The 25,849-nt window shown below is 36.9% G+C and overlaps 1 protein-coding gene across 1 annotated transcript in view; it reads right to left on the bottom strand.

The window, feature by feature from the left end:
* The window catches only part of LOC310736180 (mucin-5B-like), a gene marked incomplete at its 5' end in the record, with an annotated part of 51,373 nt that overhangs the window by 16,316 nt on the left and 9,208 nt on the right, over positions 1 to 25,849 (bottom strand). The window contains 32 exons of the mRNA XM_083559554.1: positions 224 to 326; positions 616 to 833; positions 1,152 to 1,301; positions 1,620 to 1,766; positions 2,085 to 2,234; positions 2,553 to 2,702; positions 3,021 to 3,179; positions 6,783 to 6,930; positions 7,060 to 7,188; positions 7,287 to 7,443; positions 7,553 to 7,792; positions 7,877 to 8,056; positions 8,290 to 8,400; positions 8,643 to 8,781; positions 9,070 to 9,221; positions 9,462 to 9,559; positions 10,298 to 10,350; positions 10,465 to 10,720; positions 10,806 to 10,932; positions 11,016 to 11,110; positions 11,653 to 11,817; positions 13,048 to 13,117; positions 13,265 to 13,375; positions 14,750 to 14,900; positions 15,425 to 15,431; positions 15,910 to 16,038; positions 16,162 to 16,378; positions 16,537 to 16,643; positions 16,817 to 16,907; positions 17,257 to 17,371; positions 17,468 to 17,729; positions 19,406 to 19,502. Coding sequence (XP_083415680.1) covers positions 224 to 326; positions 616 to 833; positions 1,152 to 1,301; positions 1,620 to 1,766; positions 2,085 to 2,234; positions 2,553 to 2,702; positions 3,021 to 3,179; positions 6,783 to 6,930; positions 7,060 to 7,188; positions 7,287 to 7,443; positions 7,553 to 7,792; positions 7,877 to 8,056; positions 8,290 to 8,400; positions 8,643 to 8,781; positions 9,070 to 9,221; positions 9,462 to 9,559; positions 10,298 to 10,350; positions 10,465 to 10,720; positions 10,806 to 10,932; positions 11,016 to 11,110; positions 11,653 to 11,817; positions 13,048 to 13,117; positions 13,265 to 13,375; positions 14,750 to 14,900; positions 15,425 to 15,431; positions 15,910 to 16,038; positions 16,162 to 16,378; positions 16,537 to 16,643; positions 16,817 to 16,907; positions 17,257 to 17,371; positions 17,468 to 17,729; positions 19,406 to 19,502 — 4,484 coding nt within the window. The remainder of the gene's footprint in view (positions 1 to 223; positions 327 to 615; positions 834 to 1,151; positions 1,302 to 1,619; positions 1,767 to 2,084; positions 2,235 to 2,552; positions 2,703 to 3,020; positions 3,180 to 6,782; positions 6,931 to 7,059; positions 7,189 to 7,286; positions 7,444 to 7,552; positions 7,793 to 7,876; positions 8,057 to 8,289; positions 8,401 to 8,642; positions 8,782 to 9,069; positions 9,222 to 9,461; positions 9,560 to 10,297; positions 10,351 to 10,464; positions 10,721 to 10,805; positions 10,933 to 11,015; positions 11,111 to 11,652; positions 11,818 to 13,047; positions 13,118 to 13,264; positions 13,376 to 14,749; positions 14,901 to 15,424; positions 15,432 to 15,909; positions 16,039 to 16,161; positions 16,379 to 16,536; positions 16,644 to 16,816; positions 16,908 to 17,256; positions 17,372 to 17,467; positions 17,730 to 19,405; positions 19,503 to 25,849) is intronic.

Raw genomic sequence — 25,849 nt, 5'->3', positions numbered from 1 at the left:
GGTGGAGCAGATCATGGGATAAGTGTCACTAATCCTTTTTATTGGGACAACTTCACCACCATTAGGACCAGTTGTAGGAGGGCCAAAGTCCATCCAGTCAGACCAAGAGCAGTCAAATGTGCATGATTTTGTGGTATGAGTTTGACTTGTAGGCTTTGGTGTTAATGGTGATGTTGTAGTGGGGTTTGTTGATGTTGTTGTAGTTGTTGTTGTTGTTGTTGTTGTTGGTGGTGGTGTTGTTGTGGGTGTAGTTGTTGGTGTTGTGGGTGTAGTTGTGGGTGTTGTTGTTGGGGTTGTAGTGGAAGTAGTAGTAGTACACCCAGCTCCTTTCATTTCACAACAATACACTCTAATTTCATAGTCAAAGCACTGCCCCTGAAGACCTTGATCTTGGTTGAGACAAATGAATCCATCTTGGGCATTACATGTCAATTCCTGCCCCAATTCTGAAAGGGCCATATCAGGGAAGAGTTTTGCTCTGCAATTAACTTTTGTTGGGGTGGAGCAGATCATAGGATAAGTGGCACTAATCCTTTTTATTGGCACAACCTCACCACCATTAGGACCAGTTGTAGGAGGGCCAAAGTCCATCCAGTCAGACCAAGAGCAGTCAACTCTGCATGATATTGGGGTATGAATTTGACTTGTAGGCTTTGGTGTTAATGGTGATGTTGTAGTGGGGGTCATTGTTGTTGTTGTGGGTGTAGTTGTTGGTGGTGTTGTTGGGGTTGTTGAAGGTGTTGTTGTCATTGTTGTGCTGGATGTTGTTGTGGGCGTTGTTGTGGGTGTTGTTGTTGGGGATGTAGTGGGAGTAGTAGTAGTACACCCAACTCCTTTCATTTCACAACAATACACTCTGATTTCATAGTCAAAGCACTGCCCCTGAAGACCTTGATCTTGGTTAAGACAAATTAATCCATCGTGGGAATTACATGTCAAATCCTGTCCCAATTCTGAAAGGTCCATATCAGGGAAGAGTTTTGCTCTGCATTTAACTTTTGTTGGGGTGGAGCAGATCATAGGATAAGTGTCACTAATCTTTTTTATTGGGACAACTTCACCACCATTAGGACCAGTTGTAGGAGGGCCAAAGTCCATCCAGTCAGACCAAGAGCAGTCAACTGTGCATGATTTTGTGGTATGAGTTTGACTTGTAGGCTTTGGTGTTAATGGTGATGTTGTAGTGGGGGTCGTTGATGTTGTTGTTGTTGGTGTTGTGGGTGTGGTTGTTGATGTTGTGGTTGTAGTTGTGGGTGTTTTTGTTGGGGTTGTAGTAGGAGTAGTAGTAGTACACCCAACTCCTTTCATTTCACAACAATACACTCTGATTTCATAGTCAAAGCACTGCCCCTGAAGACCTTGATCTTGGTTAAGACAAATTAATCCATCGTGGGAATTACATGTCAAATCCTGTCCCAATTCTGAAAGGTCCATATCAGGGAAGAGTTTTGCTCTGCATTGAACTTTTGTTGGGGTGGAGCAGATCATGGGATAAGTGTCACTAATCCTTTTTACTGGGACAACTTCACCACCATTAGGACCAGTTGTAGGAGGGCCAAAGTCCATCCAGTCAGACCAAGAGCAGTCAACTGTGCATGATTTTGTGGTATGAGTTTGACTTGTAGGCTTTGGTGTTAATGGTGATGTTGTAGTGGGGGTCGTTGATGTTGTTGTTGGTGGTGTTGTAGTTGTGGGTGTTGTTCTGGGTGTAGTTGTGGGTGTTGTTGTTGGGGTTGTAGTGGGAGTAGTAGTAGTACACCCAACTCCTTTCATTTCACAACAATACACTCTGATTTCATAGTCAAAGCACTGCCCCTGAAGACCTTGATCTTGGTTAAGACAAATTAATCCATCGTGGGAATTACATGTCAAATCCTGTCCCAATTCTGAAAGGTCCATATCAGGGAAGAGTTTTGCTCTGCATTTAACTTTTGTTGGGGTGGAGCAGATCATAGGATAAGTGTCACTAATCTTTTTTATTGGGACAACTTCACCACCATTAGGACCAGTTGTAGGAGGGCCAAAGTCCATCCAGTCAGACCAAGAGCAGTCAACTGTGCATGATTTTGTGGTATGAGTTTGACTTGTAGGCTTTGGTGTTAATGGTGATGTTGTAGTGGGGGTCGTTGATGTTGTTGTTGGTGGTGTTGTGGGTGTGGTTGTTGATGTTGTGGTTGTAGTTGTGGGTGTTGTTGTTGGGGTTGTAGTGGGAGTAGTAGTAGTACACCCAACTCCTTTCATTTCACAACAATACACTCTGATTTCATAGTCAAAGCACTGCCCCTGAAGACCTTGATCTTGGTTAAGACAAATTAATCCATCGTGGGAATTACATGTCAAATCCTGTCCCAATTCTGAAAGGTCCATATCAGGGAAGAGTTTTGCTCTGCATTGAACTTTTGTTGGGGTGGAGCAGATCATGGGATAAGTGTCACTAATCCTTTTTACTGGGACAACTTCACCACCATTAGGACCAGTTGTAGGAGGGCCAAAGTCCATCCAGTCAGACCAAGAGCAGTCAACTGTGCATGATTTTGTGGTATGAGTTTGACTTGTAGGCTTTGGTGTTAATGGTGATGTTGTAGTGGGGGTCGTTGATGTTGTTGTTGGTGGTGTTGTGGGTGTGGTTGTTGATGTTGTGGTTGTAGTTGTGGGTGTTGTTGTTGGGGTTGTAGTGGGAGTAGTAGTAGTACACCCAACTCCTTTCATTTCACAACAATACACTCTGATTTCATAGTCAAAGCACTGCCCCTGAAGACCTTGATCTTGGTTAAGACAAATTAATCCATCGTGGGAATTACATGTCAAATCCTGTCCCAATTCTGAAAGGTCCATATCAGGGAAGAGTTTTGCTCTGCATTGAACTTTTGTTGGGGTGGAGCAGATCATAGGATAAGTGTCACTAATCCTTTTTATTGGGACATCTTCACCACCATTAGGACCAGTTGTAGGAGGGCCAAAGTCCATCCAGTCAGACCAAGAACAGTTAACTGTGCATGATTTTGTGGTATGAGTTTGACTTGTAGGCTTTGGTGTTAATGGTGATGTTGCAGTGGGGGTCGTTGATGTTGTTGTTGGTGGTGGTGGTGTTGTTGTGGGTGTAGTTGTTGGTGTTGTGGGTGTAGTTGTGGGTGTTGTTGTTGGGGTTGTAGTGGGAGTAGTAGTAGTACACCCAACTCCTTTCATTTCACAACAATACACTCTGATTTCATAGTCAAAGCACTGCCCCTGAAGACCTTGATCTTGGTTAAGACAAATTAATCCATCGTGGGAATTACATGTCAAATCCTGTCCCAATTCTGAAAGGTCCATATCAGGGAAGAGTTTTGCTCTGCATTCAACTTTTGTTGGGGTGGAGCAGATCATAGGATAAGTGTCACTAATCCTTTTTATAGAGACAACTTCACCACCATTAGGACCAGTTGTAGGAGGGCCAAAGTTCATCCAGTCAGACCAAGAACAGTCAACTCTGCATGATTTTGTGGTATGAGTTTGACTTGTAGGCTTTGGTGTTAATGGTGATGTTGTAGAGGGGGTCGTTGTTGTTGTTGTGAGTGTAGTTGTCAGTGTTGTTGTGGGTGTAGTTCTTGGTGTTGTTGTGAGTGTAGTTGTCGGTGTTGTTGTGGGTTTAGTTGTTTGTGTTGTTGAGGGTGTAGTTGTTGTTGGTGTTCTTGTTGTTGTTGGTGTAGTAGTAGTAATTGTTGTTGTTGTGGGTGTAGTTGTTGTGGGTGTAGTTGTAAGTGTAGTTGTGGGTGTATTTGTTGTCATGGGTGTAGTCGTTGGTGTTTCAGGTGTTGTCATTGTTGTGCTGGAAATTGGAGTGTGAGTAGTAGTACACCCAACTCTTTTCATTTCACAACAATACACTCTGATTTCATAGTCAAAGCACTGCTCTTGAAGACCTTGATCTTGGTTGAGACAAATTAATCCATCTTGGGCATTACATGTCAATTCCTGCCCCAATTCTGAGAGGGCAATATCAGGGAAGAGTTTTGCTCTGCAATCAACATTTGTCGGGGTGGAGCAGATCATAGGATAAGTGTCACTAATCCTTTTTATTGGGACAACTTCTCCACCATTAGGACCAGTTGTCGGAGGGCCAAAGTCCATCCAGTCAGACCAATAGCAGTCAACTGTGCATGATTTTGTGGTATGAGTTTGACTTGTAGGCTTGGGTGTTAATGGTGATGTTGTAGAGGGGGTCGTTGTTGTTGTGAGTGTAGTTGTCAGTATTGTTGTGGGTGTATTTGTCGGTGTAGTTGTTGGTGTAGTTGTTGGAGTTGTTGTGGGTGTAGTTGTTTGTGTTGTTGTGGGTGTAGTTGTTGGTGTTGTTGTGGGTGTAGTTGTTTGTGTTGTTGTGGGTGTAGTTGTTTGTTTTGTTTTGGGTGTAGTTGTGGGTGTAGTTGTTTGTGTTGTTGGTGTTGTTGTGAGTGTCGTTGTCTGTGTTGTTGTGGGTGTAGTTGTTTGTGTTGTTGTGGGTGTAGTTGTTGTTGTTGGTGTAGTAGTAGTTGTTGTTGTGGGTGTAGTTGTGGGTGTTGATGTGGGTGCAGTTGTTGGTGTTGTCTTGGGTGTAGTTTTTGGTGTTTCAGGTGTTGTCATTGTTGTGCTGGAAATTGGAGTGTGAGTAGTAGTACACCCAACTCCTTTCATTTCACAACAATACACTCTGAGTTCATAGTCAAAGCACTGCTCCTGAAGACCTTGATCTTGGTTGAGACAAATTAATCCATCTTGGGCATTACATGTCAATTCCTGCCCCACTTCTGAAAGGGCCTTATCAGGGAAGAGTTTTGCTCTGCATTCAACTTTTGTTGGGGTGGAGCAGATCATAGGATAAGTGTCACTAATCCTTTTTATTGGGACAACTTCACCACCGTTAGGACCAGTTGTGGGAGGGCCAAAGTCCATCCAGTCAGACCAAGAACAGTCAACTGTGCATGATATTGGGGTATGAGTTTGACTTGTTGGCTTTGGTGTAAATGGTGATGTTGTAGTGGGGATCATTGTTGTTGTTGTTTTTGGTGTAGTTGTTGGTGTTGTTGTCGTTGTTATTTGTGTACATTCTGTTCGCTCACAACATTCTGCTTTAACCTCATAATCAAGGCAAATTAGACTCTGATATTTATTTTCACAAAGTAGACCTTGGTTACTGCAGGTTACATTTTGGAGTAACTCTGATATTGGTACCCCTGGATATTGTACTGCTTGACACTCAACTTTAGCTGGTTTTTCACATACTTTATAGCGACCTGATTTAATAATATTTTTGATAGTTTCATTGTCCCCTCCTTCTGGTCCATATTCCGGATAATCAACGTTCATCCATGGTGTCCATGAACAAACTTCACAAGTTGGTCTTGTTTGGGTGGTTACAATTGCTGTTGTTGATATTGGTGGTGATGTTGATGGTGTGCAGTGACTCGTATCACAGCAGTAAACTCGTATCCGGTAGTTCAAACATAATGGAAACGGGCCAGACTGCTCTTCATTTTTGCATATCAAACCTATGTTAACATTACACTCAACATTCTGCCCAACTTCATTTATGCTTTTATTTGGATACTTTTCAGCACGGCATTCTATTTTGGATGGTTGTTCACAGATCTTGTAACCAGCCTCTCTAATATTTTTGTATGTTTCAGAGTCACCTCCACTTGATCCAGGTGTGGGGAATGTTGTGTCGAACCATTTTGACCATTCACATAATTGCTGGCATGTAGTAGATGTTGGACCTGTTGTCGTTGCTGGTTGTGTTGACACTAGGGTACTGGGATGCATAGTAGACACTGAAATACAAATGCATTTAATGCATTCAAAGAACAATCTAAGTGAAAATGTACATCAGAGATATTTCACACAAAAGCTTTTTTGATTTTTGTTCCTGATTTCAGTAAAAAAAAAAAATCCTATACATTTATTTATTTCCTTTAAAAAATAAAGACATTTCATATTCAGATTTTTTTCTGTATGGTTTAACAGGTTCTTTTAAATTCTTTCCTTGTTTCTTTTTGATCGATTGATATGGAACATGCACAACAATAAATTCCAATGGGGAATTTGAAGTGAATTATCCAACTAAAAAAAACCCATTTAAAAGCCTACCGTAATCTTGCTTTATCTAATGCACCAGTCATGTGAAAATTTAAAATGTCCCACTTTCTGTGAATTAAAACAAAATCCCTTTCCAGTCACTATTAACACTATTTAATAATTGACCTTTAGATGAGTTAGCTCATGAGATGAGTTAAAGCTTTAGTTTTGTAATTAACTGTCATTCATAATGTAATTAGTTTGTCTGTATCACCTAACTACCAGACAAATATCTGTTTATTAAATACAGAATTAGGTACTTGACAAATTGACCCAGCACTAACCAGATGTTGAAGAGAAGTCGAAGACAGTTGTTGTTGGTGGTAGTGTTGTAGGGCAAGGATATGAAGCCCTGTCAAGATTTCCATTTTTTCCACATTTAGCTGTGATGCAGTTGCCATATCCATCAGTAGTGTTGTAAACAGTGTCACCATAGTGATATATTGTTCCTTTATATTGGCAGGTACAAGCTGCAGAGTTAAAGTAACAAAGATTTTAATTTACTCACCGTTTAGTTTTAATTGCTCATAAATATTTAGAGTACTCTAAATTGTAATTGTAACAATTCTTACCACTGTCATCTGTTTCACAATCGATTTCTGATGCACTGCAATAGCTTAAAAACAAACACATTCTAAGTACAATAAATCAATGAAACAAAATTGCCTTTGCATGTGTAAAGCAAAACTTACCATTTCTGGCAATTTTTTGTGCTTGGAACCTCGTCTCCATTGTTGAAATGTTTCGCTTTGTAATAGCAGCCACAGCTTTCCTTTTTCACACATTTCATTGTGTCCTCATCAAAATATGGCTGATCAACAGGGCATTTCGGGTAACAGCCTAACGAGTAATGTGTTATGAATAAATTCCCAAAGTTAACTGCTGTACAGTATAGGTTAACTTAAGAGACCTGGTTGTACTGATGAAACGTGATTATGAAATTGTGTCAGCTGAAAATCATTTGAATACCTTCCAATGGTGGTATCTGACTGGAGCATGTTCCATCAGGGTTCCTGCAGGTCTTCATACAGGGTGATCCACAAGGTTTGTAGTGCCATTCACACTCATCAGGAGGATTGTAGTAATCACAAAACAGTGCTGCGTGATCATAAATTCACACCCAAGAGTTCATTAATTCAAACCTGTAATCATCAACCTCTGGTTTAAACTTGACACTGAAATCTAGAGAAACTCACGGCAGACTTTTGGTGTTCTCCATGCAACACATACTTCACCCTCGTTACAAGCTTCCGCATAAGCAGCTACAGCTGTGCAGAAGCACTCGCAATCTCCACCACTATCACATGCACATGCATCTCTGACGCATGCAGAATAATACGGTGCAGGGTCAACCTTTAAAAAAAAATGTCATAGCGCCAACATTAGCACTATTTTCCGAAAATCAAAAGTATTAATGTCATTGAACAAATAGCTGCAGTCCACTCTGGGCAAGAAAACATACATGTGTGTGACAGGTCACAAAGATTTCACTCATGATGATGCTGCACTGTTTCTGAGCCCAGGCTTGCCGATAGGGGTTAAAGGTACATGGATTTTTGATCTGACTTGCATCAGGGCAACTGGATGACTCCTTCCAGCTGTTTCCAAATTCCAGTGCATTGTTTACCACACCTTGGTTTCTCAAGGTGAAGTCATTTTTTGTGTTGCCATCATAATTTCCGCAAAGACCACAGACTTCGCCCTGTCATGAAAGATTTATTGCAGTTGCTTTATTCTTTTTATTTATAATTGTATTATTAGCTAATCCTTATGCATGTATACATACCTTAAAGTCAGGGCTTAGCTTAATGAATATACTTGTCTTCTTGTCCCACATTAGAATTAACCCATTATTAGCTTCAATAACCATGTAAATTCCCTTCACACTAATCTGATAGGGAATTTCATCTCCTGCATTTCTCTGAATAACTTCATAGCCTCCATCTGTTAGTAAAAGCTCATTACTCTGGAAAAGAAAATATGTTTATATTATAAAATGAGTTATCTGTGTGCCCTTGAAGGCTCTATAAGGAGTAGAACTTAGTTTTGTAGCAGTGATGCAAGGTGGTTCATTTGAAAAAAGTTTTTGGTGAAGCTAAAACATTGTTGAGATTGTATGATACCCACAATTATTCTGACAGATTGTTATCATTTAACAAAGATTTAGCAAGAAAAACAATATCAAACTGAAAACCTCACCCCCAGAAAGAGTTTGATTGCTTTGGAGCAGGTGGTGCCAGTTGTTCCACAGGGAATGTTTTCTGTGATTACTCTGAAAGTGCCGCTGGTATTGCTGTGGCTGCAATGATCCTAAAATAATTACAAAAACAATATCTATGTCATTATATATTCATGAATTGTAGTTTTTGGGCTTTCATTCTTCTTAAATATAGTTTTTTTGTGTTTCTTGTTTAAGCTAAGTGGTGTACACAAAATGTATTTATTGTTTTTTTTTGTTTGTTTATCAAGCATTCTACACAATCTATGGCTAATTACAAACATGAAAAAATTAGCTTGAAATTCACATGATCTTATCCGGAAAATGTACTTACTCTGACGAGAGTGTATTCGCAGTCGCCATCAAAGGTGTATCTTTTTCCATCAAATGTTATGTAATGGCCATCACCATACACCGTACAGGTCCCGTGGCACAATTCTGTGCTACACTGCCATTTCCTGTCTTTGCATGTGCTTTGTTCAAAGGAGACAAAAATACAGTATTCTTGTCAATTTTCCCACAGTGGCTGGTCAGTGTTTACATTCAGGTGAAGAGATCAACAAAAACTGCATAGCAAGTCTATGGCCATATGCACACTGCAGGGAAAAGAGACTTCACCTTTTTGTGATTGCGAACAGAGGTTTTATAGTGTCCATGTGAATACTGTAAATATTACAATTTCAACCACTACAACCAACTAAGATAACTATAACCAATGTTACTTAATAATTTATTTACTCATTCGTTCATTAATTCATTACCAGGTGTTGCAGTCGACTTTAATGGATTCTCCAGGCTGAAAGATTTGACTGTTATGGACGCAAGAACAAAGAGCCTCATCAATGCAGCCGCCTTTCCCATCGGACACAAGTCCCGCAGGACACATACAGCCTGAGACACATTCTGTGCTGATCTGTTGTAGAAAATATTTGACTTAATAATAATAATAATAATAATCATCATCATCATCATCATTATCATAATCATAATCATAATATTAATCATAATAATGATAGCTACTTGTGGGATTTTTTTAGTAAATGTAGTTTGAAATAATTTCTAGGAGAAATAAGAATTCCCTTTCAAGTGAAGAAGTGTTTCATAGTATCTGGTCAACTCAATTTCTTTTCAAATTTTATATTCATAAACTTACACAGGGCATGTCGAGAGTGTTACAGCTCTTTTGGCACTCAGCTCCTGTAGATCCTGTAGCATCAGAGCAGTTAAAGAACACCATAGGTGAGGTACAAGCTGAAAAGGAAAGTCACAATAAAGTTTTAAATGCTTACCAAAATGTAAAATTGTGCACACCAGTGTACTTTTGCAAAATAGTACCTATGTTGCCCTAAATGTTTACCAAAACAGAGACTTGCCACATGTGACATCAAAAAACAGAATACAATACAATTTCATTGTGTGTTCATGATTTTTTCTTTTTTTGTAAAGTTTGAACCCATCAAAAATGTTCTATTTAATATTCTAGGTTTAAAAGAACAATATCCAACTAAGAAATTATTGCTGGAAAGAAGTTTTATTTTTTATTTATTTCTTAATCCCAATTTTTGTATTCAATTGAATATATTGACAGGCATTATACTGTATGTCAGAATAAAAAGCCTTTTTATATTTCTTTTAAAATGCTAATGGGAGCTAATAAATTGCAATCAAATAGTTAATATCTAACATGAAAAAAAAATAATTGGCTTCTTTTGCTTGTATTAATGTGTGCAAAAAATATTAAAATGTAAGGTTTTACTGTTTTTTTTATAGTTTTCAGATGCACCAAAAATGTACTAGATTACTCATTTGCAAGACAAAACCCTGTATACATCCTCTTAGTAAAGCACTAGTGTAAGTAAAGACCTGATTTTTTTTTAATGATTAATGCATCTCTTACAAAGTTATATAAAGTAATTGATGGAAATGAAACACTGTATGATTAAATGATCCTATTTCCATAAAAGCTTGATATTAAATAATAGCACTTACATGGCTCATCGGTGGTAGATCCAATACAGCTGAGTTTGCCATTCTTACAGGTGCTAAAAGAGATGTTTATGAAATGTTTAAAAGTGATTTGAAAGCTTCCATCTATTGCCAATCATAAACAATGAACAAAAAGACGTTTTATGCAAATCTTGGTTAATATGATGTACCACATGACGCCGTCTTTGCTGATGACTTCTGCAGGAGGAATCACAGACCCTTTGTAGTAGCAGGAACATTTATCCAGGGAAACACATTTGCCATTATCACTGAGATATGTTCCGTCGGCACAAACACATCCATCCACTGGGTCAAAGGTCACAGAGCAGGTGAAATCTGGGTCGCTTTGACAGCGGCATGACTGAGTGCTACTGCGGATGTCATAGGTGTAAACCATGGTGCTTGGACAGCTGGTGGAATATTTCACTGTAACCAAATCATGATATTGGGTTTAGAAGATCATGACCCATTATTCTATTAAACTGGCAAATATGGAAAAGTTCCTACTTACTGCACACTTCACTCCTCCAGCCAGTGAGCAAGATTCCTTTAGCAGCACAGGCATGTACGTAAGATGAGAGAGATGCACACATGCAGTTCTCACTGTTCTCACAGTTGCAGGTGTCATATATGCAGTTCTTAAGGGCAAAACATCATGTTAAACATTGTGCTCTAATGAAAGCTACTGAGTTTAAATATACAATTTACCACTTCATCATACCTTTTGGTAGATATCTGGGCTGATCTCAGCGTGACAAGAAGCAAAAACACCATTAGGGTCTGACAGCAAGGAACACCACTTCTGAGCATATTTTTCTGAAATAATAAGAATAAAAAAACTTGTATTTTACATTAAAATCCATTGTTTGTAGGTTAATTTTGTATGATGACATTTGGCTTTTAGCTTGCAGTCAAATAGAGCAGCAATATTTTGCAATGTGATTTGCAACTGCAGAAAAAGTCACTATAATTATGAAGAGCCCTAACTACCTAGTGTGGATGTGGAAACAGAGTGAAATTGCAAGTATACCCAGATTAGTGATTTTCAAAGTACTGATAATTAAAAAATAAAAATGATAATTTCCACTATTTGTATATTAACATATGATTGAGATGAACATTGTCCTGTGTAACTTTTGTCCTGAGTTTTGTTCTGAGTTTTTGTTAGGTGTGTTTGATCACACAATACTAAACACACCAATTGACTGTATAAATACATCATTATACATCATTACCACACACTCTTCAAATTGTATCTAAGTATGAAAAGATTATGCTTCTGTCAGTGTATAACGTTTTTAATTATAGTGTCTTTATGTTCAACTTTAAGTCAAATGGTGGTGAGAATGAAGAGTTACCATTTTCCACACTGAGACTACATGGGTTCTCAAAGGTGTTCTTCATTTCAGGACAGCTAGCTCGTGTCCTCCAGCTGTTCCCAAAACCAACACCGGTTCCTTCACGTGATCCACTCATGGTTGTGAAATCATCACTTTGGACGTCATTAAAGTTTCCGCACAGACCTAATCATAAGAGATCAGAGAATCAGTATTCAATAGACACACACACACACACACACACACACACACACACACACACACACACACGCATATGTATATACTTTAATGTACTAACTTACATTAAATTACATATAGTACCAGTCAAAAGTTTGGGTATTTAATGTAAATCAGTGGTTTTTGGTGCTTGTAATTCTAATAAATGTATCCCATGCAATTTTCTCAATTACATACAGTACCAATCAAAAGATTGGATATTTTATGTAAATCAGATATTTTTTTGAGGCTGGTAATCCTAATATACTTATCCTCTGCAGCAGAGGTAGCTTTTGGTCTTCCTGTCTTGTGATGGTTCTCAAGAGCATGTTTCCTCATATCGTTTGATGGTTTTGGAGACAATACTTGGGGATACATTAAAGTTTCTTGAGATTGAAACGACTTAACCGAGTGTTTCTTGCATAATACAGATTTGAACAGTAGTTATAGGAGCACTAATAAGTCTTTTTTTTAATCACGCCTTCCTCTGCACAGGACAAATGATTGTCTAAAGCACATTAAGAGGGACATAAATGTCAAAAATTAACTCTTGGCTAGGCACACCTGTGATTTGAAAACCATTCCAGGTGACTACCTTGTGAATCTGATGAGAGAATGCCGAGAGTGTGTGAAGCTGTCATCAAAGCTAACTGTAGCTACTCTAAAGAATCAAAAATATAAAACATATTCTGTGTTTATAACTTTTTGTTAAGTACATAATAGTTTGGATGTCTTCAGTATTAATGAATAATGTAAATATTTAAATAAAAGATGAAGGGAAAGTGTACAAACTTTTGACTGGCACCAAATGTAATGAATGCAATATCAGTAAATTTTATTACTTATAAAACAGTGATGTAGTTTGAAACAATGATGATCACTGAAATCAGTTTAATGTTTAAACTTTAAATCATTAAACATTAATAGAACAGTTAGAGAGCTGAACGAACCCAGTAAGTTTTGCTTGTGAGACACATCCACTGTTATGTAAACCTGCATGATGGGCACAAGCTGAATCTCCAGCTGAAGCCCAAAAGACGTCTGGACAATGATGTAAAATGTGGTCGGGCGGAAAACATTCACACCAGCTATAATTGAATAAAAAGTAAACAGGATTGCCAGTTGAATGTAGCATTAACAAGACATAAAAAACATGAACATTTTCTTAAATAGTTATACACTTCTTACACATTTACTCACCTGTAGAGAGAGGAAGCTGAGAGTAGATTCGGTTGAGAAAGACCTTTCCGTCAGGCTGGATGTTAAACACCTGAAGCAAAATGTACACACTATGCATTAGTATACTGGACTACACACTCTTACATTGTCAAACCTACCCTTACATTATACACTATTTAGATGACAATCTAGAAAACTGGATTATGTAGCATTCTAATATTCACAATATGTTACTCACAGTGTTTCCTGCAGACAGAGCCAGGGTCACGGCCTTCAGACATGTTTCAGTAGTCGTTAAACCACAACGCACTAGGTCCCCTACAACCACAAACTCAGCACCTTTGGTTTGCTGAGAAGAAAAAAATTAACAACATCCATAACGATAGAACTGATTGTTTCATTTTTTGGGTGGAAAATTGTAATTAATGAATTGCAAAATTAAGTAATAATTTGTTTAAATAAACAAACAAACAAACAAACAAACAAATAAATAAATAAATAAATAAATAAATAAATAAATAAATAAATAAATAAATAAATAAATAAATAAAAGGCCCATTTTAGCCACTCCTCAAATTTATACTTACAATTCCTTGGCCCTCGGTGTGAAAGAGAAAGTTTCAACATGTCAGATAAGTATATAAGCAGATAAGTATATAAGCTCAAGCTAAATTTTATTTAGAATTAGTGGAAGTCCAAGTTAACACAAAGAGATCACATGTAGAGATATGAAGTGTTCTGAGAGGTGAGGGATTCCAGGAAAAGCATACTGTTTTTTTGTTTATCACCAGCATAAGATGTTATCAGGATTGTCAAAGAATAAAAATGATATGATGTGGATAGAAAAAACATTTATGTAGATGTGATGAATATGACACTGGACATGTGTATAAGAAAGCAAATGTGTCAGCAAAATAAAATGAATTTTAAAAAGAAAAAAAGTGTACAATATATGTATTCGTGAAGGTGGAAGTGAGGATCATTTCACAAGAGTTAAAAGAATGAGCATGTGGTGTAAACTGTACAATATCCTTTTAAGGCTATTGTAAAAGACATAAAGAATAAATGAATTTGAAATACAATAAATCCCATTTTCAAGAAAGAAAAAAAACAAGACAAGATGACAAGATGACAAGAGAAAAAAATTGGATGACGAAGATGGTGTAGACCTTAAACCAAAATAGAGAGAGAAGTTCTGATTTAAAAAAAAATATACCACAAATGGTATATAAAGATTTGCCATTGTTGCAGAAGTGTTCAGAAAACAGTAAATAACAATGTCTTTAATAGGTCTAATGCAAATAAACTCAAGCTTAAAAGACTCAAATGAAGGCTAAGCTTGTCATGAAACAATAATTTGCATATTCTTGAAATATAGGCAATCGGAAACTGTTTAAACATGTTGTGCAAGATAAATGAAGAGAACGAGAATGACAATTAAAAGTGTTTTAAGAAATTGATGAAAATTATGGAAAATTATAAATGAATATGTTCATGAGGGAGAGTCTAATGGGAAAAAAATTGCTCAGAAAATATAAACAAGTGTGGAGACCTGGACAATGCAGTGATTAAATGGGAATAAAAGTTAATGTTAAGTAAGAAGCTTGGAATACAATAAATATTTAGTGATATATGTAAGTGAATATCTCATATTTTAACACTGAATGAATACTCTTTTATAAAGAGTTATAAATAAATTGAACTCAAATAAGAATTCTCACACCGGCACACTGACCTCAGCCAGAATGTAGGTACAGTCACCATGGAAGTTATATGTTTTTCCATCAAACGTTGTGATGTGAGAGCCACCCTCCACAGAGCATGTACCAGGGCAATCTTTCTGTATGCAGCTCCACTGGTTAGAGGTACACGTGCTAAACACGAGAAAATATTTAAAAAAAATCAAATGATCAAAACTCATGAAACACCATTGTACACAAATCCGCATTAAAACCCTTCAATGCTGTGGTCTATTTTATAAAGGTATATATCTTTCAGTAGGGTCTATATCTTTTACAGATACTACAGATAGTACTAACAGTACTGTTTATTTTCAAATCCTCTTATCCAGTTTTATCTGTGTTATAATACTTTCTTTTTCAGCCCTTCTAAACAGAGCATCTAAAAGTGACCTGACCATCAAGTTCTCAACATTAATTAGATTTTTTGAGTGAAGGCTAACACATCTTTTGGTTCCTCAAAGACACATAAAAGCATTGAATCCTCCTCACCATTCTTTACAGTTGCTGCTAAAGGTCTGACCAGTCTGATAGATTTTGCCATTGTGAATGCAGGAGCAATGATCCTGTGCAATGCACCCTTGACCAGTCAGATCATCCAGGACCAAACCTGTAATATTTTTTCATTAGTATATATAATTTTTTGTAGTTGAAATTACCAAAAGGCTGCAAGAAAAATACTTGACTTATTTACATATATTAGACAGTGGCATTGAGTAAAAGACAGCAGGTGGAGCTGAAGGTAGCAGAGCTGAAGATGTTAAGGTTTTTGTTGGGAGTGACGACAATGGACAGGATTAGAAATAGGTTTATTAGAGGGACAGCACATGTTGGACGTTTTGGTGACAAGGTGAGGGAGGCGAGATTGAGATGGTTTGGACATGTGCAGAGAAGGGACATGAGTTATATTGGTAGGAGAATGCTGAGGATGGAGCCACCAGGAAGGATGAAAGAGGAAGACCAAGAAGGAGGGTTATGGTGTGGTGAGGGAAGACATGCAGGTAGTTGGTGTAAAAGAGGCAGATGTAGAGAACAGGGGGATATGGATACGGATGATCCGCTGTGGCGACCCCTAATGGGAGCAGCCGAAAGAAAAAGAAGAAGATTTACATATATTAGCAGAGAAGTGAATGTAGTTTGATACCTGGAGGGCAGAAACAGCCATCGATACAGTGTTCCGCACAAACTTGTCCTCGGTCAGGATTCGAGCAGGTATTAATGCAAGGGTTTCCACACTCCTTATGCACCATATTTGGATAAGGGCATGATTTGGCTGTAAAACAAAATCAAATCAGATTTACTTCAAAATAACTGCAATATATTGTGTCCCAATGGTTCAATTTCAAATTCTATAGCAGTACATCAGCATGTAGTGTAACTTTTTAATTCCACATACGGCAGAACTGCTCCGTCCTCCACTGGTTCGGCTTTCCTCCAGCATGCACACACTGGCGTGAAAACTCAGAAATGGTGCTGCACAGGCAGACGTTGGTGGAGTTGCTGCTGCACTGGCACATGTCTGATTCACAGGCTTTGATGAAGTAGTCGAGGGAGACAAGGTTTTCACAGTCACTGAAAGCTGGACTTGAGAACAACTGCTCACACACTGACGTCTGTCAAGGAAACAAAATATATGTTCTCACAGTTATGCAGGTAATTAAATAACAATTCATTATTATACTAAGAAGAAGAAGAAAAATCACAAACTTTAATCTAATAATAAGAATAAGAAGAATAAGAAGAAGATTAAGAAATTGATTTTAGCTCTTACCAGTCTCATGCAGGTGTCCACTGAAGGAGGTGGTGATTCACTGCAGCTCTCCGTCGGAGCGTCCATCTTTGAAAATTGGGCGTAGTCTGATGGTGAGATCTCAACCCCTTTTATGTCATAAGGAAAAACACAACACAGTTACTTTAGGTAATATTTTTTACATTTAAATATTCAATCACTGCTGCATAATAACATTTAAGAATGTCCTAAAAATAAACATACATTAAACACAGTACAAAAGCATAATAAATTGTCCTCCAATCTAAAATGCAAAACCAACCATTTTTGATGAACTCATTATAGAGCTGAACTCCATTGAAGTCACCGCAAAGTCCGCAAGTCTGATTTTTGTATTTGTTGTCCAATTCCACCTGTGAACAAGGGCAGAATTTGGGTGATTAAATGATGAATCTGACTCAAGGAAAAATGTTGGACTCATGGAAAACCTTCAAGCACAGATTTTTATACAAATGCACACAGTATGCAAGCCCTACCAACTCATTCCTTATATACTCACAATAGGAAATCCTTATATATAATACATATATATATATATATATATATATATATATATATATATATATATATATATATATATATATATATATATATATATATATATATATATATATATATATGTATTATATATAAGGATTTCCTATTGTGAGTATATAAATATATATATTTATTTGAGTAACCGTATATTTAATAAACACTCACCATGAAAGCATCATTTCCATTCCACATGGCCACAAGTCCCAGCTTGGCAGTGACTTTAATGTAAGTGGGATTTTCCTCAATGAGGACACCAGAATGGCTGTAAGGCAAAGTGACCCTGTGGAGAGGGGTTATACATTTTCATTAAGCATTATTTCATTATTTCTACTAATACAACTGTTAAATGTCTTCTATTTGTTTTTAGGTCACTTACTGGTGTCCATTTACACTGATGGAGCCTTTGGAAAGTTCCACTACTGTGCCATCAAGCTTCATGGTGATCTTGCTGATCAGGGGCTCGCCATTGATGACCTGTCGCCTCAGCTGAATGTTGAAGTCTTCATAGTTGCTTGAGCACTGTGATGTCAGGATGTAGTTACAGGTGGAATGGAGCTGGAAAAAGTCTCCATCGTAGGTTTTAAAATTAAAATTACCCCAGGTGCTGCAGACTCGTTCGTTATGAGCCGGACTCAGACCTGTTGTGTAGAAGCACACAAGAGAAATCTGATCCTAATGTACTTAAGTACTTAAGAAAGAATACCAATCCAGTCTGCCAGTATTTGATTAGAAATTAATGCTTTACATATCTAAATACATCCAAAATCAAATTAATCAAATTAAGACATAGCAAACAGAAAAACAACTAGACCCATACACACAGGCTTGCTCTAATGGATTATATTTTGATAAACGTAAAATAAAAAATACCCCAACAAGAGAAATGTGTATAGTCACACTTATATATTTAGAAATAAAGTCACATTTATCTGATATTTTCTGCTATAAGATTGCAGAAAATATATAAAATATATCCATATTAGTAATCCTGATTAAAATCCTTATTAATCCTACAATATATGTGGACACACATACTATCTGCACACTTTATTAGTCTTGTTGGCAGATTTCTATAAAGTTATATATCTTTAAAGTTATATATATTTTTTAAAGGACCAAAATGATCTGTCTATAGAACCGCTTCAATTTTGAAGCTATAAACTACCAAACATATCTCGAAGGTTTAATCATTTTCTGTATCTTTTGCTGTAATCATACAATAGGAAATACCAAATTAATGACACTATATTCAAGTATTAAATACAATTCAATATTTTTGCTTGATATTTTTATCATTATAAGATATCATTTTTAGTGTTCTTTGACAGTGTTGTTGTTCTTCTGTTAAAATTAGATGCATTCAATTTTATCAAAGACTCATTATACAAATTTTGTGTCATATCATTCTAAATTCTTTTGTCCCCTCCCTTCCACTTTCCCTAAAAGTTCTATATTTTGTTCTCATTAACCTGTTGCTATGTTTTATGTCATATATTTTAAGATGCATGTATTTTTTCTCTAGAGTTTGCTATATCTTAAGAATGCATCTTTACTCTAGAACTGAAAATTTATCTTTAATATGAATTTGAAGTGCATCGCTATATACAGTATTAGAAATATGATTTTACTTGAAATCATTGATTTCCTGACTCCAGCTTGGGGGAATATTGGCTTGAATTTTCTCTACTCCTATCCAAAATCAATTTATTTAAAAAAGAAAGCAACAATCATCTGCACAATTTAAAGATTTATACCAAAGTTATTAAACATGCACACCTGAAAATATACCAGTTTCAGCAAGGCATTTCTTTGTAAAACAATATCTATAACTGTGTGATACAGCTGTGTGACTCACCAGAGATGGTCTTGGTCAGTAGTGAAACGTTAACTGGTCCATCTGCTGTCGAAAAGAAGGAAAAGTCATTGTGATGGTCATATATTCAGGTATATACTTTAAATAATGATCATTTTTAATTATTGATTCATTATATTTAGCATTTTTTTTGCTGTAGATAATTTTTTTGCTGTAGACCTGTAGCCATATTGCATCAGTGAAAGTTTTATAATAACATTAATGTAACATTTATTTAAAATATAATTGGATCATTATGATGAAGTTCAATCATTTATTGATAGAAATGATTCACCAAGCCCACAATACGTGGGTTTCCCATGTGTGTGTGTGTGTGTGTGTGTGTGTGTGTGTGTGTGTGTGTGTGTGTGTGTGTGTGTGTGTGCATGATGGGGCAAATAGTAGTTGTGGGTCATTTTGCAGAAGATAGAGAATGGAAATAAAATTACAGTTTTATCATACCTGATTGAGTGGAGCTTATTCCAATAACGAGTATGATCCAGCTAATAGTCCATTTTGGACTGTCTCTGTCCTTCCCCATGGCTGGTTTGTGGATACCCTGAAGGCCCACAAACGTTTGTGAGAGACCTTTATACATTACCTTTAGCTTATATACCACCTGCTATTGTGTGACTTCCAAGGAGGGGCCAAGGCCTGGCCCTTTCTCAACATCATACTGGCCAACCAGCTCCTTACTAAATCACAATCTCTCTCACATTCAGCCTTATGGATCATGGGTGCTTTTACTCCAGTATCATTTTTCACTTAAAAATAAAAAACATAAAACAATGTTTTATAATTCCTTTCCATGAAGTAAATTTCCATAAGCATGCTTATTTTCGAAACAAAGTCATAAAAGTCAACAGTTCGATGTGTTTTTGATCAAATTGTGTCTCAGATAATGGTCATCATTTTTCATTTATTTTACTTGTTTGATGAATATTCACATTTTGCACATTCATAGGGTTTCCATGACTATTTTGCTGTATTTGATTAATTTATCTTGACTCATAAGCTACACTCATGCCTTTGCGGGCGTGGACCAGTGTACCATAGATTAAATATCGATCATGCTCTTTCACCTCCCAATCATGCTTTTGTCTTTCTTATCAATCTTATCTATAACGAGCAAAATGACACAAATGGAAAGTGAACAAAACGCAACATTCCTATGTCAAATACAAGGAATGTTTCTTATCAGCTTGCTGTCACGGCAGTAATATACAAGCTTTCAATTAGACGGCTCCACCAACAAATGGCAACAGCACAACTTCTGTCAGTGCCACAAGCATCATCACTTACAGTCCAACTTCTGATATGTATTCCACTTTGGATTGATTCTATTGCACTTTTTTAAATCACATTAAATGCATGCCATTTATTTAATAATAATATAAATAAATACTATCTTTATTTGTAAAAAAAATTATATATATATATATATATATATATATATATATATATATATATATATATATATATATATATATATATATACATATGTATGAGAGAGAGAGATTGAGAGAGAGAGAGAGAGAGAGAGAGAGAGAGAGATTGAGAGAGAGATTGAGAGAGAGAGAGAGAGAGAGAGAGAGAGAGAGAGAGAGAGTAACAATGCGTTGATTTTATTTACAGAATTATTTGATTCCTTGATCCAGAGTGATTTAAAGATCCGAAGCAAAGACAGTGATATGACTGACAAAGTCAACATTAAGAGTTGAGGGAAACATACTTCACAAAGTGAAGGTGTACTAATGGTACTTATATGGGTGTTCAGCTGTTTGAGCCCAGATGTTTAATCAATAGTAAAGTAAACTTGAATGAAAATCAATGATTGTTGTCAGGTACAGTACTTGGTGGCCTGGTTAGTAGGCTGTGCTGTAGTTTGAAGCACTTACATGACAAAACCATAACCCTGGCTTATAGGACAAAAAAACATGTTCATAAATGTAATTTTAATAAAAACTTTCTTTCAGCTTCTCCCATCAGGGGTCGCCACAGTGGACCATCCACATGTTTTGATTTTGCACATGTTTTTACGCTGGATGCCCTTCCTAACGCAACCCTACTTATTTATCCGGGCTTAGGACCGGCACTAAGACAACCCTAATGGCTGGGGTCGGTTCCCTGACCGGGGATCGAACCCAGGCCGCAGCGATAAGAGCACCGCATCCTAACCACTAGACCACCAGGGAAAATTTAATTTTAATTAAAGCTAACTATTTGTAGGGGGATTTTTTCCATCAATGATTGACTCTTGTAGTATGCTCACTCCAGCTTCTGGTTTAAATCTGTATATGAAAACAGATACACATGTTTGGAGTGCTAAATAAATTCAGATCCTACAGATAATGACAGTTAGTTAGTTACACCCCTGTATTCTACACAGTTTAGCCAACAGTTCTTTCAGACAGTTTTCAGTATTCAAGTCAACTAATTTTTATTTTAATAGTGTTTTTAATAATGAAAATTGTCTCAAAGCAGCTTTACAGAGATAAAGCGGTTATAAAAGAATATATAAGTTTGTTGTTTATAATTGTAAGCTTGTTATTGATGAGCGAGCCAGTGGCAAGGAAAAACTCCCTGAGATGACATGAAGAAGAAACCTCTAGAGCAGGGGTGTCAAACTCAAATTCACAGTGGGCCAAAATTAAAAACTGGGACGAAGTCGCGGGCCAAACTTAATATTTATTTAAAGATTGACTGCAATTGCGCATGTTTTCTGTCTCTCCAGATGTGTAATGTTGAACCTTTTTATATGGAAACAAACTTTAGTTTTGCATAAACATTAAATTTGGAACAACCAAAGCTTAATATTATAAACACATAAGAAATTTGATTTGAAATAAAACACAAATCAGTGGTATTTGGTTCTTATTATGTCTCTTTCTCTATCTGTAGAATGACAAATTCCTTTATGATGTACATTTTTTTTTCACAGGCCAACAACAAAACCAAAAATAATAATAATTTCCTTCAATTACTAACCATTAACAGTCCATGCCTTGGAGTAGAAAAAGTGCATAAAGACAACATTCATTCATACTCAGTTTGCTACACTCTGATTTACTCTGATTGGTTGAAGACAGATACCTGCATCTCTTCTTAGATGCAAGTGCATCATGTCTGGGTTTAGGCTCTGAACTGAGGAAATCCTCAGGATTGAGTGAAGATGTTCATCAGTGTGACTCCTGAGTGGTGTTTTGTTCATCTTCATTAAAGAGTTAACAGTTACTCGCATAGATATGTGCTGGTGAACACAGAGAGATTTGAGCAGCTTGGGCACGGAGTTGGAGCAGTGTGTCGGGGAGGAAACATGGAAACTGTGCAGCACACACAGAGTCGTACTTTGACTCGAGCGTGTCTCTACACTGGAGTTCAATCAGCTCCATTTGGAGGTTGGTTGGTGCGCTTTTCACGTCAACCACAAATGATTACTGAGCAATTCAAATCTGCATTGCTGGGTAGACCACACTGCTACACTTAATTCTTTCAAACCATCTACATGAACTCAACCAAACACTCACGAAAATTGTTCCGAGATTTTAGATACAGAACGTGCTTGCATCTTAAAATCTAAATTTATAATACATTTTTGCATGTTGACATACAAAGTAACACTTTTCAAGGTGTGGCATTCAAATGCTGTACAGAAAAAATGTTTTTCCTATCAATGGCACACCCTGGTGCATAAGTGTTACTGTGATATGAGTCAAAAACAAGCAAACAATTAAAGTCAAATTAAAACACAACACAGCTTCTATGTTTGTAAAAATGCAAAAGGCATCTTATTGAACCTAGAACAAACTTTAAATTAGCAGCCAATGATACGTATGCTAATAAATAATAAGCCTGCTCTAGACCCTAAATGAGCTATACTATTTGCCACAAATTTGATACTATTATAGCCTGTTGATATTAACACCTTTTGAATGATGATCTTCAAGTGTGGGTGTTTGGGTGTGTATTCGTTACAATCTGCAATTAGTGACAAAGAACACACCTTGATGCATACAGTATATGTGGATGTGGTATGAGTCAAACAAACTGATAATGTAGAGATTAAAACATTAAAGCCTGTACCCAGCTACTGAAAGAAACACTTATTTTGGATGATAGAGTAAATGTTTGGGCAAAAAATATAATTTACATGTAAATATATTTACACAACTACATTTATATGTAAGTGTATGCATTTTACCAAATGTGTGCCATTTCCAGACATTATATATATTAATATATTATATGAAATATATGTATAATACACCAACTAGGCATAACATTATGACATTATAACATTATGACCAGTGACCTGAATAACACTGATTATCTCTTAATGATGGCATATGTTAGTGTGTGGAATATATCATGCAACATGTGAACATTATGTCCTCAACATTAGTGATAGAAGCAGGAACAATGGGCAAGCATAAGGATCTGAGCGAGTATGACAAGGGCCAAATTGTGATGGCTAGGTCAGACTGGGTCAGAGCATCTTCAAAACTGCAGCTCTTGTGGGTTGTTCGTGGTCTGCAGTGGTCAGTATCTATCAAAAGTGGTCCAAGGAAGGAACAGTGGTGAACCGGCGACAGGGTCATGGGTGGCCAAGACTCATTGATGCAAGTGGGGAGTGAAGGCTGGCCCATATGGTCTGATCCAACAAGCGAGCTCCTGTATCTCAAATTGCTGAGGATGTTAAGTCTGTTAATGCTTGATGGACGGGGACTGTTTTGGCAGCAAAAGGGAGACCAACATAATATTAGGCAGGTGATGATAATGTTATGCCTGATCGGTGGCCATAAAGTTATGCCTGGTTGGTGTATATATTATATATGTATATAATTATTTATTTTTTTTAAGTTTACTTAAAAGTCCAGCATATTAACCTTACTGCAAATTAAAAATACATATTTTATTACATTGATTAAAAACAACTAAAATACTGAAAAACTGACTTTGTTACCTGTCACTACAAACACAACACTTGTAAAGCACAACATGAAATAAAATAGCCAAATCCTCAAATCTATCCTATTTTGCTTTGCTTTGCTTTGCTTTGCAAAGCTTTTTGCTTTTTGTGACTCTATATGCCATCTATACCTTAAATATCTTCATAACATATATTTAAAATACACATTTTAGTCATCTAGAGTCCATATTAACATATGTTTCAAACCCTCACTTCACAGGCCACATGTTTAACTGAATACCTCATCATCTGGATCTCCTGTAGGCAATAGGAAGACCAATAGGCAGGAAAAACTGTGCCTCTTCTAACTTTCATATGGATTACATAACCATGAATATTTGTTTTTAATGTGAATTGGTTTATTTAAAAGTAGACATATCAAGCATTATATTCGCATATTTACTATCTGTGTGGCAAGTATTCACTAAGATTCAGGTTGTTTTATTTATGTGTCTTTAAAGCAAGACCTTTACAGATTTGAATGATGTATTGCTGTTATCTGTATGATCAAAAAAATACTGAGTAATTTAAGTTTCTTTCAGCATTATGGGGAAATATTGCCACAAAACACGGCAGCATGTTTGTCAACCCCAGAGGGTTAATTGTGTGCATCATGGCGGATTTTGGGGCTGATTTGGGACTTAGTGCATCAGTAAAATTAATGTTTACTCATTTTAAAATTGATTTTTGTGGTGTTTATGTTATATATACAGTACAGACCAAAAGTTTGGACCTTCTCATTCAAAAAGTTTTCAAAGCAGTAATCAAAGCGAAAGGTGGCTACTTTGAAGAACCTACAATATGACATTTTTCAGTTGTTTCACACTTTTTTGTTATGTATATAATTCCATATATAATTCCACATGTGTTAATTCATAGTTTTGATGCCTTCAGTGTGAATCTACAATTTTCATAGTCATGAAAATAAAGAAAACTCTTTGAATGAGAAGGTGTGTCCAAACTTTTGGTCTGTACTGTATATATATATATATATATATATATATATATATATATATATATATATATATATATATATATATATATATATATACACACACACACACACACACACACACACACACACTCACTGGCCACTTTATTAAGTACACCTTACTAGTACCGGGTTGGACCCCCTTTTTGCCTTCAGAACTGCCTTAATCCTTCATGGCATAGATTCAACAAGGTACTGGGAACATTCCTCAGAGATTTTGGTCCATATTGACATGATAGCATCACGCAGTTGCTGCAGATTTGTTGGCTGCACATCCATGATGCGAATCTCCCGTTCCACCACATCCCAAAGGTGCTCTATTGGATTGAGATCTGGTGACTGTGGAGGCCATTTGAGTACAGTGAACTCATTGTCATGTTCAAGAAATCAGTCTGAGATGATTCGCGCTTTATGACATGGCGCGTTATCCTGCTGGAAGTAGCCATCAGAAGATGGGTACACTGTGGTCATAAAGGGATGGACATGGTCAGCAACAATACTCAGGTAGGCTGTGGCATTGACACGATGCTCAATTGGTACTAATGGGCCCAAAGTGTGCCAAGAAAATATCCCCCACACCATTACACCACCATCACCAGCCTGAACCGTTGATACAAGGCAGGATGGATCCATGCTTTCATGTTGTTGACGCCAAATTCTGACCCTACCATCCGAATGTCGTAGCAGAAATCGAGACTCATCAGACCAGGCAACGTTTTTTCCAATCTTCTATTGTCCAATTTTGGTGATCCTGTGCGAACTGTAGCCTCAGTTTCCTGTTCTTAGCTGTCAGGAGTGGCACCCGGTGTGGTCTTCTGCTGCTGTAGCCCATCCGCCTCAAGGTTCGACGTGCTGTGCATTCAGAGATGCTCTTCTGCCTATCTCGGTTGTAACGAGTGGTTATTTTAGTTACTGTTGCCTTTCTATCAGCTCGAACCAGTCTGGC

Source organism: Silurus aristotelis, assembly GCF_946808225.1.
Source record: "Silurus aristotelis genome assembly, chromosome: 13".
NCBI lineage: Eukaryota > Metazoa > Chordata > Actinopteri > Siluriformes > Siluridae > Silurus > Silurus aristotelis.
Note: the sequence above shows the minus strand (reverse complement) of the source record. Positions and strands in the feature narration are given on the sequence as shown.